Below are 14,631 nucleotides of genomic sequence, written 5' to 3'. Positions count from 1 at the left end.
TTATATTAGGTTGGTGCAAAAGTAACTGCAGTTTTTGCCATTACTTTTAATGGTATAATAATATTATAATATATCTTGGTATAATACTATTATTATAACCTTGGTATATTATTATTATTATATCTTGGTATAATACTATTGTACCAAGATAACTTAATAACTGCTTGCTAAATAAAGTACATGTGAAAGTACAGATACTTTACATAATAAATATTTTTAAAATACCTGTATGTAATTCAAGTGCTCCTACAAAAATAATAGGCTTCAACTCATCAATCTCCTGTTCAAAAGTAGCATAGTGTAGAATTTCTGATCTGATTTCAGTCAGAGAGGGGTTGTTAGCCAAAAATTCCTGTGGTAAGAAAAGAGTCAATATTTTAATTTTTTAACAGTATAAATCTTACCATAGTTACATTAGAAAATTGCATTTGCTCATACACTTTTACACTTGTGTGTGCAATGGGCCCAGTGGCTGGGTAAGAAATAGGGTGTCCACCGGGAGGCGAGGAATTTCACAGTCTGCCGGGCATGGTTATTCAGAGTTCTAAAGTTCCCTTGAGTCTCTAACCAAAATACAGCTGGGTCTACAGAAGTGTGACGCACCCTTGAATACCCAGCCTCTAGTCCGTGGTGGCACATAAGTGGTACTCACTTGTTTAAGGAAATTGAACAAAATCTGTCTAAGCCTCAGTAGTATCAATTGCCTCAGTGTGTCCATGTGAGAATTACACCAGCTAGAAGGTGACAAGTGCTTGGTATTTATAGATTCTTGGCCTCTGCTCATGAGTTCCTGTCATTACCCCTGATATTTTCCTGGTCCACCCTCAAGAATTAGAGACAAAAAAACCCAAACGACATCACAAGTAACAGAAAGATACCTTCACTTTCACATCACGGTCCTCTGTCCAGAGAGTCTTGTACTTCTGAAAGTCCTGCAGGGCCTCATGAGCTGCCTTTCTTAGGGAATTTACAGAGGAAGAAAGGAGCAGGACCAACTTAGAAATATCCTTGTGCTCCGCTACCCCCGGGTAAAAATTCTTCAGCTTCCTCGCAGGAATAACTTCTTCAAAAGATCCTGAAAACAGAGGTTTTTACACTATAAATAACTTCTATATTCAACTTTAAATATTATCATTTTAATATTTGTGATTCTTTTTCAAACTGTATTTTCTTAAAGACTCACCCTCCAAGTAACTAAGAGGTATTTTGAGTAATTAAGAGCTATTCTCTTGCTATCTTCATGGATTCTCATTAAACTGTGGTGTCAGGTTTTGAGGTAGATTTCTTTAATCTAGAAGAACTGTTATTCAGAGCAGAAAACTGAAAGACACTGATTAAAACCCCCCAAAATGTTAAAGTCCTTTAAGAAAAGGTTAAAAGCGTTGAAATTTCCACCCTGAGGAATAGCACAGTGGTTCAAGGAGAGACATTACATTTATTACCCAAATGACCTTGGGCCAAGTATTTAGTCTTCGTGGATATTACTTGTGAGAATTCAATGAGACAACCTCTGCTGGGGTGTTTAAAGGTCAGTGCCATAGATTTTCAGCATCTGACATCTTGGCTTCCTGCTTGTTAAACCTGGTATTTCCACTGATACAGTATTTGTGTAGTTTTCTTAGACTGTTCAGTTTGATACAGTCTTCAATAGTCACCAATGCTTTTATTTTTCTAGGGTGTCAAATTGAAAACTAGGCAGATCCACTTACTCTAAAAATGACCCTAAAATAAACTGGTTGAAGAAATTCGATCCCAAAGATTATTGGTGGAGAATTTCAAAGTTTTTATCACTATATGCATATTCAAACAGAGATAAAAGAAGCCAAAATAAAAGAATTGTGGCCAGGCTGACAGGAGAAATGTGGACTAAGCATCAGTTCTAATAATGAGGGCTAACTTGAACATACATCTTTTGTAGATAAATTTTGACTCCAGCTGGCTGGGCACAGGGGCTCTTGCCTGGAATCCCAGAACTTTGGGAAGCTGAGGCGGGGAGATCATTTGAGTCCAGGGGTTCGCAACCAGCCTGGGCAACATGGCAAAACCCTGTCCCTACAATAATACAAAAATTCGCTGAGTATGGTGGCACTTGCCGGTAGTCCCATCTACTCGGCTGTACCACCTCACTCCAGCCTGGGCAACAGGCTTACCAAGTAGTGGTAAGTCCTCCAGCTTTGTTCTTTTTCAAAATTTTTTGGCCATTATAGGTCCTTTGAATTCCGCTATTCTCTATTCAAATTTTAGGATCAACTTATCAATTTCTGCAACAACAAAAAAAAGCCTTCTGGGATTTTGATAGAGATTGTATAAAATCTATAGATCAATTTGGGAAGAACTGCCAGCTTAATAATATTGGATCTTCCAACCCATGAGCATGATGTATCTCTTCATGGTATAACTTTCAGCAATGTTTTGCAGTTTCAGTGTACAGACCTTACACTTCTGTTAAATGTATTTTATTCTTCCTTCTTTTTGTGCATTAAATTGTTTTATTGCATTTTCAGATGGTTCATTGCTAATATTTAGAAATATAGTTGATATCTGTATATTGATCTTGCATCCTGCAGTCTTACTGGATTCACTTATTAGTTCTAATGGTTTGTGTGTGTGTGTGTGTGTGTGTGAGGGTTGATTCCTTAGGTTATTTTTACATACAAGATCACGTCATCTGCTAATAAAGATGGTTTAACTTTTTCGCTTCCAATCTGTGTATCTTCAATTTAGTTCACTTATCTTAATCCACTTGATAGAACCTCTGCTATAATGTTGAGTAGATGTGGTAAGAGCTAGTATTCTTGACTTGTTCCTAATCTTAAGGGGAAATAATTCAGGCTTTCAACGTTAAGTGTGATGCCTTTTATAAGGTTGAAGAAGTTCAATCCTATTCCCAGATTGTTGAGCATGTTTATCATGAAAGGGTATTGGATTTTGTCAAATATTTTTTCTATGTCTATTGAGATAATCATGAGTTTTTTCACTTTATTCTATTCATATGGTGTATTTTAGGATGTTAAACCAACCTTGCTTTTATGGGATAAACCTCATTTGGTCACACTATACAACCCTTTTTATACACTGCTGGATTCAGTTTGCTAACATTTTATTAGGACTTCAGCATGGTCATTTAAATTTAAGGGTCCTTTAAAGATGTTTTTAAATATAAAGAAGTCAAATTTAAACATCTTTTCTTCTATGGTTTCAGCTTCATATGTCTTGAGAATCCTTCCCTACCCTGGTGTTTTAAATATATTGTGCTGTTTTATTCTAAAAGTGTTGTAAAATAGATGGAATAGTGTTATAGGATATAGAATAGTGGGTATGATGTGTATCTAATTTAAGATACTACTGTAAGTTTTTTCCATATGGAAACAAATCCTTAGCCACATTTATTAAATAGTACATTCTTTCTCCACTGATTCGTAAATCCACCTATATCATATATTTTCATATATATGAGTATTTCTGCACCCTCTATCCTGTTCTGCTGTATGTTACCTATCTTTGGATCACTAAAAGATGGTCCTCATTAGCCTGGCTTTGTAATACTCCTTGCTATTTGGCAGGGCAGGACCCCCTACCTTGCTTTTCTTCACCACCAATTTTTCTTGGCTGTTTTTAACTCTTTTCACTCCCATATAATTTTACAATCAAATTTATAAATCAAGTTGACAACAGAAAAAAATCTATTGTGATTTATTTGGAATAGTAATGAATGTATAGATAAATCAAAGAATTGGCTTCATGATGTGGACTTATTCTTGTCTTCCATTATCTCATTCAGTAATATTTTCTCCAACAATGCTGTGCAAATATTTTTTTACATTTATTTGTTAAATGTCTTATGGTTTGTGGCTAATAAAGAAAATCTGTTTCTATTATATATATATATATTTATATATATATATTTTTTTTTTGAGTCGGAGTTTCGCTCTGTCGCCCAGGCTGGAGTACAGTGGTGCAATCTCAGCTCACTGCAAACTCCGCCTCCTGGGTTCATGCCATTCTCCTGCCTCAGCCTCCCGAGTAGCTGGGACTACAGGTGCCTGCCAACACTCCCAGCTAATTTTTTGTATTTTTTTAGTAGAGACAGGGTTTCACCATGTTAGCCAGGATAGTCTCGATTTCCTGACCTCGTGATCCGCCTGCCTCGACCTCCCAAAGTGCCGGGATTACAGGCGTGAACGACTGCACCTGGCCTTCTATTATATATTAATTGTATTACTGGTAAATGTAGAAATACTGGGGGTTTTGTATGTTGATCTTTCATACATAAACATTACTGAACTTTTTGGTTGTAACAATTATTTCTAGATTTCCTGGATTTTCTATATATAATCTTTAAATAAGGACAATCTCAGTCTTCCTTTCCAATTCTTCTCATTTTTTCTTGTCTTATTTCGTAATGAAGATCTCTAGTAAACTATCGAATAAAAATGATAATAGTGGGCTTCCTTCTTTATTCTTCATTTTATTGGGAATGGAATACTTCTAAATATTTTTACAGATGACACTATTGGAAAATCCATCTTATTCCTGGTTTGCTAAGAGGCTGTATTTATGTCTGTGTGTGGGTAAGTGAAATACACTTACATAAACATATATAAAACACAAGAAATAAATAAAATGTATATTAAAGTAGAAGAAAAAATGAATTCCAATGCACTCACCACCAAGCTAAGAATAGAATGTTACCAATAGACTAGTCCTTTCTAGGCACCTCTCTAATCCCATTCCATTCCCTTACTCCCAGAGGCAACCATTATCCTGAATTTTCTTTGAAGATAAACTTTACAATAAACCAACATGCTTTTCCCTAAACAACTTTTAAAAACTGAGCAGTAAGCACAAAACTAGCTGTAAAGGAAAGAACATTAATTGTTCACGTGAGATGAAGGCTCCAACAAGAAAAGAGTCTCTGGGACTAGTCTGGCTTCATCTTTTCTACAAGTTTACAAAAGCCCTTTGTGTGGAAGCTATGGGGCAGGATCATAAATGAGTCCTAGAATATAAACGTGTCATGACAATCAGGGCATCCGGCAGCACTGTGTTTGTGAGCCGAGTAATAAATGTCCAGCAAGCATATGGCCAGGATAGTGAGCTAATCTCTATTTCCTTATATTACAATTACCTGCCTCCAGTTCTCAGTAGTTGGTCAAGACAGAACACTTCTGAGGAATAAATAAGTTTCCTCAGCTGACCCAGAGCAATGAGCGTAGAGCAGCAACTTCATCAGCACATGGTGAAAACAAGAAAGTCCAGAAAAGAACACAAACCAGGTTTACCCAGGCATTCTGTCTTCAAGTTAAAAGACAGTATATATAACGGCATCCAGCATTTGGTGAGAGCAGTCAAAACTCATCTGTTTCCTAAGTCACACTGGTTGCCCTCTATGCTTAGAACATAACTATCACTGCACAATCACCCTTCAACATTCACCTTGAAATTCCCTTCACCTGTCTGCTGTGTTTTATTCCTATTTCCAATATCCCATATCTTCTTTTTTTTTTTTTTTTTTTTGCTTTTGCTTTTGCTTTCTCATTTTGGAAGACTACAACCTTCAGTAACTTTGTGGAAAAGCGTGTGTTGATGGTACATTTTAAAAGACATTGCATGTCTGAAAATGTCTATTTATATCGTACTTGGTTGATAATTTTGCAGATAATAGAATTCTTATTTGCAAGATTGTTGATAAGTCCAAGGAGATTTTTGCATCTAACAATTTATAGTTTTATGTTTAGCTTGCTACAATAATAGAAAAATATATAGAATGGACTAGGGAGAGAATAAAGAATAATGGCAAACATTGGACTAAAAGTAAAAAAATTAGATACCGATCTTCTTATATGGATTAATTCCCAGCCCTCTTATTAGGTTTGTGACTTTGGAAAAATTATCTAACCTCTCTGAAGAAAGAACTGGGTTTGATTCATAATCTCAGAAAACACACTCCCAAACACCATAATCTCAGAAATCCCAAAAGCTCAAAATCCCTAAAATCTAAATCCCGAAAGTATAAAATCCATGTCTAAAATTCTGAAAATCAAATCCACCTTTAAAAATGTAAATAAATATATTTAAAAGAACTGTTTATTAAAATAATAATTATTTTTTCCAGAATTATATTTTTGGGATTTTGATCTTTTGGGATTTCAACATTTGAGATTATGGCATTGGATTGTGTCTTTCAAGATTATGATCAGCCCTTGAAGGAACTAATATTTATCTTCCCAGGTATTTTATGTAAATTCATAGATACATCCGCATGCTTTTTCCCTAGCTCTTCTTGCCTCTGATTTTCCAAAGTTGCTCTTTCTAGGTCCTGAATGATCAGTCCAGCGATTCGTCACTGCCCAAGAGTCCATGTGTATCTTTGCTTCAGATCACTCTCCTTAAAAAAGTTATGCTGCTTGAAGCTCTGCCCACTGGGGGGAATTCCCCTTTTCACTGTCCTTTAGGGCCACTCCTGAGTGGGCTGTAGTGCAACAGAAGTCCATTTTCAGCTGACACCAACACGTCAAGCCAATTCAGATAGACCAGTCCTGAGATTTTTCATCCTTTATTAGCTGGTTGTAGGGAACACCCCATGAGACCACAGATGTAAGCTGAGAAAGCAATGTTAGTGCAACATAGAAAGGTGCCATAGGGGTCTGAGCCACCTGGTTGTGTAGCTTACCTGATATCTTGGGGGTGTTTTTGCTTTTTGGAGACGGAGTCTCCCTCCGTCGCTCTGGCTGGAGTGCAGTGGTGCAATCTCAGCTCACTGCAACCTCTGCCTTCGGTTCAAGTGATTCTCCTGCCTCAGCCTCCCCAGTAGCTAGGATTACAGGTGCCCACCACCATGCCCGGCTAATATTCTTGTATTTTTAGTAGAGACAGCGTTTCGCCATGTTGGCCAGGATGATATCAAACTCCTGACCTCAGATGATCCACCTGCCTCGGCCTCCCAGAATGTTGGGATTACAGACGTGAGCCACTACACTGGGCCTTACCTGGTATCTTGTTGTTTTCAATTTGCCTTTCGCTGCATCACAGTGGAAGCGACATAGTTTTGAGACCAGTTTCTCAACCCCAACAGAAAATGGACAAAGGACATGAATAGACACTTTGCAAAAGAAGACACTTATGTGGCCAACAAACATATATAAAAAAAAGCTCAACATCAGTGATCATTAGAGAAATGCAAATCAAAACCACAATGAGATACCATCTCATGCCAGACAGTATGGCAATTATTAAAAAGTCAAGAAAAAACAGAACCTGGCGAGGCTGTGGAGAAATAGGAATGCTTTTACACTGTTGGTGGGAATGTAAATTAGTTCGACCATTGTAGAAGACAGTGTGGCAATTCCTCAAAGACCTAGAACCAGAAATACCATTTGACCCAGCAATTCCGTTACTGGGTATATACCTGAAGGAATATAAATCATTCTCTTATAAGGATACATGCACGCCTATGTTCACTGCAGCACTATTCACAATAGCAAAGACATGGAATCAACCCAAATGCCCATCAATGATAAACTGCATAAAGAAAATGTGGTACATACACACCATGAAATATTACGCAGCCATAAAAAAAGAATGAGATCATGTCCTTTGCAAGGACATAGATGGAGCCGGAAGCCATTATCCTTGGCAAACTCAGGCAGGAACAGAAAACCAAACACTACATGTTCTCACTTGTAAGTGGGAGCTGAACAATGTGAACACATTGACATAGGGAGGGGAACAACACATACTGGAGCCTGTTGGTGGGGGATGGGGGGTGACGGGAGGGAGAGCATCAGGAAAAATAGCTAATGCATGCTTGCTTAACACCTATGTGATGGGTTGATAGGTGCAGCAAACCACCATGGCACATGTTTACCTATGTAACAAACCTAAGCATCCTGCACATGTACCCTAGAACTAAAATAAAACAAAATAGAAACCAGTTTCTTTCCATACAGGAAGTGTCAAAAAAAGGTTCATGAAATTTTGGGTCACTATCATATCATATTCATAATTACTTAAGTGACGAATTTATGTTTATCTTAAATTTATCCAACCTACTATCATGCAGAAAGTAAAATTAGTGCTAAGGTTTATTTTAATTTTTAACTTAAGATCATCATAGTAGAAAAGTGATTTAAAAATCCTTTTCACCCACCACCCAAAGCCAGGAAAAATGCCTGCACGTTATGTTTAAGATGAAACATACTATTTTTTAAATGCAAAATGTATCAAACATATAAAATAATTTAAAAATCTATATGCTATCAAATCCAAGAAGGATCAGTAAGATCATTGACTAATTTTACATTCTTACTTTCTTCCTTCTTCAGCAGTTTTCCTGTGTTTTGATGGGTCACGTCAGTAGTGGTGGGGCTGGGAATGACAGACTTGATGGGACGGATTTGCTGTTGTCCCCAGTGAGCCACTCCTCTGCTGACCTCCAGGGTTAACTGGATCATACGGTTAATGGCTTGTTGAATGTCATCCAAACTAGGAATCATCACCTGTGGAAAGAAGAAACAAATGTGTAATACTGCCGACGCATACAGTTCATCCCTCAATTTTCACCACCTCCATTCCCCACTGAGTGGGGCAAGCCTCGGCTGGCCCAGTGCAAGGCTGATTTGAGGGGGAGAATGATAGACGAAGATGGGGAGGATGCAGATTTTCTCTATCCTGAAGTTTTCCCGCTATCGATTCCTGCAAGCCTCATTATACCACGAGCTAATGCGGAAGTAACTTTTTAATAACAGATAGAAATGACATTTCGATTTTGTTAAAAAGGTCAAACTAGTACTTGTCATCCTTTTCCCCATGAGGGTGGCAGAATGCAGTGAGAAATTACAGACTATGTGTTAGAGATCCACGAAACAAAGTAACTGAAGAAGCTACACCACCAAGATTCTGACCTCAGTTCTTTAAAATGTGCCAAATAAGCTAAGAAGCTATCCTTCAGGAGGTCAGACCATGTAAAGGTGGTTTTAAGTGAGTTACGGGCCGTTTCTGCCTGGCCTTATCCTTTGACCCATCGCAGAATGCAGCTCAGCCATCCCATGTGGCTTGGAGTTCCAGATGCCCATCGGCAAATGGGGCAGTTGTAGAGATAAGTGCCATGGAAAGACACAGGTGCTTCAGATGCTCAGGGCACAGGCTCTTTTTGTCTTTCTCTTCTGCCATCCTTACCTTAGTGGGTTGCCTCACAGTCATGTGTTTGAGGTAGGGATCTGGACAACTGTGATGATTTTATTTAGATAATTTAATGTCTGAAGTAAGAAAAATCAAGGCAATTTGTAGGGTGCTTGCTAATTGCTGGCAGAACAGATGCCTAACTCAACTCTTTCACGAGGCCTTCAATACACCATGAGCTAATACAGAAGTAACTTTTTTTTTTTTTTGACAGAGTCTTGCTCTGTCGCCTAGGCTGGAAGGCAGTGGCACGATCTCAGCTCACTGCAACCTCCACCTCCCAGGTTCAAGCCATTCTCCTGCCTCAGCCTCCCGAGTAGCTGGGACTACAGGCACCTACCACCACGCCTGCTAATTTTTGTATTTTTAGTAGAGATGGGGTTTCACCATGTTGGCCAGGATGGTCTCGAACTCCTGACCTCAGGTGCTCCACCCGCCTTGGCCTCCCAAAGTGTTGGGATTACAGGCGTGAGCCACTGCACCCATCCCAGAAGTAGCTTTTTTATAAAAGATATAAATGACATTTCCAATTTGTTAAATAGTGAGGGAAAGTGAAAAAAGACATAGGACCAAAATGTTACCCTAAATGAAAGCTCAGTTCTAGTACTATACTTCTTAAGTACCTTATCAAAATATCAGTGTATTTAATAATACTTACCACATTAGGAATTGCAAGATGTACTTCACTTTTTATAAAGGAAATAATATCTTCTGACTGCTTTCGCCCATAAAGGCTGCAATGAGATGGACAGTTAGCTGATGAACCTTACTCTAAAATTTCATTAATAGTTTATTATGCTACAAAATTCAGTCCTAACAATAAAGATCATTTTTAAAAGACCAAATTACACGAAGAGAATATTACTTATAACAGAACCCTAAATTGCCGAGAACTAAGAAAATACAATGACCCAATAGTCTTAGAAGTAAAATAGTAATCTCATATACATTTTCTACTATTTTAACGTTGTTCTTTCTCAGTAATAACTTTTAACAATGTTTACTAAAGGCATTCTTTGTTCCCAGCCCTGCAACAGATACAGGACGAGATCACCAGCATATACCTTTATATGCTTCTTTATCTATATTTTTACACGATTAAACAGGAAGTTTCTGGTCCATGCTTTCCAAAAACTGCTTTGTTAAACAATATCACTCATGCACAGACAGCAGCACAGATGCCTGAGTCCAGTTATGAAGGACACATGCAGAGCTTCAAATTAGTCTGGCTAGCATAGCTCCCTCTGTCTTAACCTCCACCCCTATCCCAGGCAAAATTATAATAAATGTAAACTGTCCATTCTCATTTTCTCTGGGAGTGCAAGAAATACCTTCATTACTGAAAACTTACATCTCCATTTCTAAATACAAGCAGATGGGGGGGTGGGAGGGGATCACAAGAAACATAGAGGCCGCAGTTCAAAAGTGAAGACCCAACTTTTAGCACTCAGGGCCAATGGTTCCCAGATAAACATATTATTGGAAAGGACTGAACAAAAAACAAGCAAGCAAACAAAATCCCTCAATTCATAGTCTCCCAATGAAATTCAAGATGTTGCAATAAAATTAGTGTGGGCATTGATTCAAAGTGTGTAATTTGAGAATAAGAAAGAGTTTTCATAAAGTATAAAGGAACAGTTGAATAATAAAGGCAGTGAACAGTGCACTAGATCATTTGGTACCTTATATAGCAAATTAGAGAATCAGCTGAAGGTATTCTCCAAAATTTCAGGTGCAAAATACAAAGAGAGAGAAAATACATAGGGAAAAGGTAAGAATAAGTAACATTTATTGAATGCTTAATGTATGCCAGCCACTTTCCCACAGATTACCAGTTTATGTTCACATTAATTCTGTAAGGCAGACCGTATGATTATTATTATTTCCATATTGTAGATAAGGAAACCAAGGTAGGGAGAGGTTAAGTAATTCCCAGAGAGTCACTCCGCTCAGAGATGCTTACTACCTAGATACGGCATGTGAATACTGTGTAGATATGGGAAATTAAAGCAAAGCACTCCTTTAACCTTAAGAATAGGCTTGTTTTTTCATCTTGGAGAAATTCTCTAGGTGCCTGACAGGATTAATGGGGGGAAAAAACCCACCTGCATCTAAACATACAATTTGTGAATTTCAAGAATAAAAGAGAAATACTGTGAGCATCAAAACAAATACAAGTTGTTAGTTGGAAAGGAAAATCGGATTAGCAGCAGAACACTCCTCTCAAAATTGAAACCAAAGAAGCCAGTGGAGTAGCCTCTGTAGAGTGTGAGAGAAAGGAATTCTGATCCCAGAAGACCAAGCTAGCGTTCGTGTGTGGGGATAAGAGAAAGACATTTTAGACAAGTAAGGATTTTTAGTACTATCCTCATGTATGCCTCCTCAAAAATTGCTGAATTGCTGCAGAACTTGTAAATCAATGTGGCATAGTGAGTTCATACTTCAAAAAAGCTTCTTTTTGCCAAACCCATCACAATCATGGATGGGAGATAAAGGACATGAGAATGCTCAAATACAAGGTAAGCATCTCCATGAAGTAGAAATGGAGAGAAACACAAGGACAGCCTAGCCAGGGTTCCGGGCTGGAAAGAGGCAGTGACCGTGGGGAGGTTGGCTCTGGTGGAATATAGAGGATGGACAGGACTCAATGAGGGATGGGGCCTCGGCCAGCCTCACTACGTAAGGCCAAAAACTAAGATGATGCTCTCCCACCTGTCTTGCAGATGATGCTGCAAGACAAGATGTGTCAACCTACTGCCTGCAGCTACGGCTTTTCCAGCAGATGCAGACCTGGGGCAAAAGAAGCACATCCACAAATTCCCTGATAAGTAACTAAGTTAGGCCATCCGTGTGTTCCTTAGCCGAACCTGCCATACCCCCAATATCTCTCCAGGGGCCAGTAACTGTGAAGAAATAAAACCTGGTTCTGTACTCAGGATTCCAAGTGTCATTTAGAGGCAAAAGTGAAACTCACAGATAGGGAGAGAGAGAAGGAAAAAGAAACACAAAAACAAAGCCCTCGTTCAAAGAGAGCCTGCACATTAAAACCCAAGTATGCGTGAATATGTCTAAGGGTAAGAAAGAGAGCTAACGAAATCCAAAAACGAAACAGAAACTCACTCTAGATAAAAATTAATGTCCAGATAACAAGCTCTAAAATAAGGGAAAATGTTCAGTGATATATGAAGACTCTTCCAAAAAAATTAAAAAATTGCTAAACTAAAAAGGCAGAAATAATACCATATCTGGAGGATAAGGAAAAAGTATTTTTTCATGAAATATTTAAGATGCCACAGATGACAAAATCTTTAGAGTAGATACAGAGATACTGCCCATAATGTAGTTCAGAAAGGCAAAAAGATAACATAGATGACAGAGTCATTAGGAGACAACGAGAAGAGAATGAGAAGCCCCAACATATGAAATGACCACTTGTCCAGTGCGCCCAGGACAGTTCCAGATTCACTGTGTCCTGGCACCTCATCTGGACAGTGCCCCTTCACCCACAAAAGTTCCATAGTTGGAACAATAAGTTATGTGGTCATTCTACTCAACAGTCAATTAATAGGAGTTCCAGAAGAAGACAACGAAAGAATATCCTAGAAGCAATAACTAAAGGGGAAATTGCTGAGGTTTTTTCTAGCATTAAGGAAAGCTATAAACCCTCAACTAGAAAGTGCACTCTGAGAACAAAGCAGGATTAAATAAAGACAAATCCACACGGGGTAAGAAAACAGCAGAAACATTAAGGATTAAAAGAGAATATTCAGTTAGACTCTTGCAGACTTCTCATCAGCAGCAACAAAACTCAGAAAAAAATGAAGAAATACTTTCCAAGTGCTAAAAGACAAAGAAAAATTTTACATCCAGCCAAAATGTTATGAAAGTATCAGGGCGAAACATTTTCAGACTTACAAAAAAAGGATAAAAGAGTCTACTTCTCACAGATCCTCACTAAAGAACCAGTGGGATACAAAAAAAGTACATGAGAACCTGGAGATTTTAATAAATTATGCCAGTAAATAAATTACTTTAATATATTATTTTTGAGTGTTTACACAAAAGTAAAACTAAAACATCAAACAGCAATAAAATATGTACAGTTCAGTGAGTAAAGCCTGCCAAGGCCCTTGTAGTCAGAAATAAGACTAGAAAACTGCAAAACTAAGGACAGTGCTTTTTTTTTTTTTTTTTTTTTTTTTTGAGATGGAGTCTCACTCTGTTGCCCAGGCTGGAATGCAATGCCACAGTCTTGACTCACTGCAACCTCCACCTCCCAGGTTCAAGCGATTCTCCTGCCACAGCCTCCCTAGCAGCTGGGACTACAGGCGTGCACCACCATGCTTGTCTACTTTTTGTAAAAAGTAGAGACGGAGTTTCACCATGTTGGTCACGCTGGTCTCAAACTCCTGACCTCAAGTGATTCGCCTGCCTTGGCCTCCCATGGTGCTGGGATTACAGGCGTGAGCCACTGCGCCTGGCCAGTACTTCTTTTAGTTGGAGAAAAATATGTGCATTCTAAAGTTAAGGGTAATCACTTAAAGAACTGAAGTACAGAAAAGAGAATAAATGGTGAAAATTATCCACCGCAAAGACAACAGTCATAATAAAATGAATCAAAGAAAAAGAATATTGAGAAGAAAACACAAAATAAAATGTCATAAATTAAGTGCAACTATATCAAAAATCACAATAAATGCAAACAAATTAAACTCACTAAGACAGAGATAATGAGATTGAAGGAAAATTATCAGGTATACAATGTTTTTAAGAGGTAAAACTAAAAAGTACAGAGAAAGGCTTAAGTAAAGAGACCGAAACAATTACACAAAAAAAGCTGGTAAAGTAATGACAAACTAAATTGTGAGGAATCAGGATTAATATAGATAAAGAGATTTGCCAAATAAAAATAAAAGGAAAAGTGCTCTTAAGCAGGTTTAACTACTATGACCTTGTATGCACCTACCAACACAGCCATAGAACACATAAAACAAGAACTGACCCAAACAAAAGGAAAGTGTAATAAATCCACAATCACACTGGGAGAATTAAACAGTACAATTAAATTAAAAATCAGCAATGAATAGCCAAGGAATAAATCTAACAAAAATGTGCAGGACCTTTACACAGAGATTTATAAAACGTCATAGAGAGATATTAAAGAAGACATATCAATGAAGAGGTAATACATGATTCTGAATAGAAGACTCAATATTTGTAAGGATGCTAATTCTCTCCAAATTGATCTATAGATTCAATGCAACTTAAATAACTCCCCCACCTGACCTCACAAGTAAGTTGATTTTTCAACAACTTTTGCTTGGTCAACTAATTAACCATATGGAAAAAAATATACTAATTTGCTACCTCACACTAAGCATAAAAATCAATACCATGTAAATTAAAACCCTAAATATAAAGGTCAAAACTACAAAAGTTTTGGAAGACATT

General features: G+C 37.8%; 1 protein-coding gene and 1 non-coding gene across 2 annotated transcripts in view; one reads left to right on the top strand and one right to left on the bottom strand.

Moving 5' to 3' along the window:
* The window catches only part of DNAH8 (dynein axonemal heavy chain 8), a 393,081-nt gene that overhangs the window by 206,537 nt on the left and 171,913 nt on the right, over positions 1-14,631 (bottom strand). Inside the window, exons 25-28 of the mRNA XM_063724765.1 lie at positions 9,839-9,914; positions 8,309-8,498; positions 879-1,075; positions 226-352 (exon numbers count right to left, since the gene is read on the bottom strand). Of these exons, the coding sequence (XP_063580835.1) occupies positions 226-352; positions 879-1,075; positions 8,309-8,498; positions 9,839-9,914 (590 nt within the window). The remainder of the gene's footprint in view (positions 1-225; positions 353-878; positions 1,076-8,308; positions 8,499-9,838; positions 9,915-14,631) is intronic.
* Positions 1,495-1,604, top strand: LOC112134051 (small nucleolar RNA SNORA8). Its single transcript, XR_002915635.3, has one exon. It is a non-coding gene; the product is annotated as a small nucleolar RNA SNORA8 (small nucleolar RNA).

This window comes from Pongo abelii, chromosome 5, assembly GCF_028885655.2.
Source record: "Pongo abelii isolate AG06213 chromosome 5, NHGRI_mPonAbe1-v2.0_pri, whole genome shotgun sequence".
NCBI lineage: Eukaryota > Metazoa > Chordata > Mammalia > Primates > Hominidae > Pongo > Pongo abelii.
The sequence above is the reverse complement of the archived record's forward strand: the minus strand, read 5'-3'. Positions and strand labels throughout refer to the sequence as shown.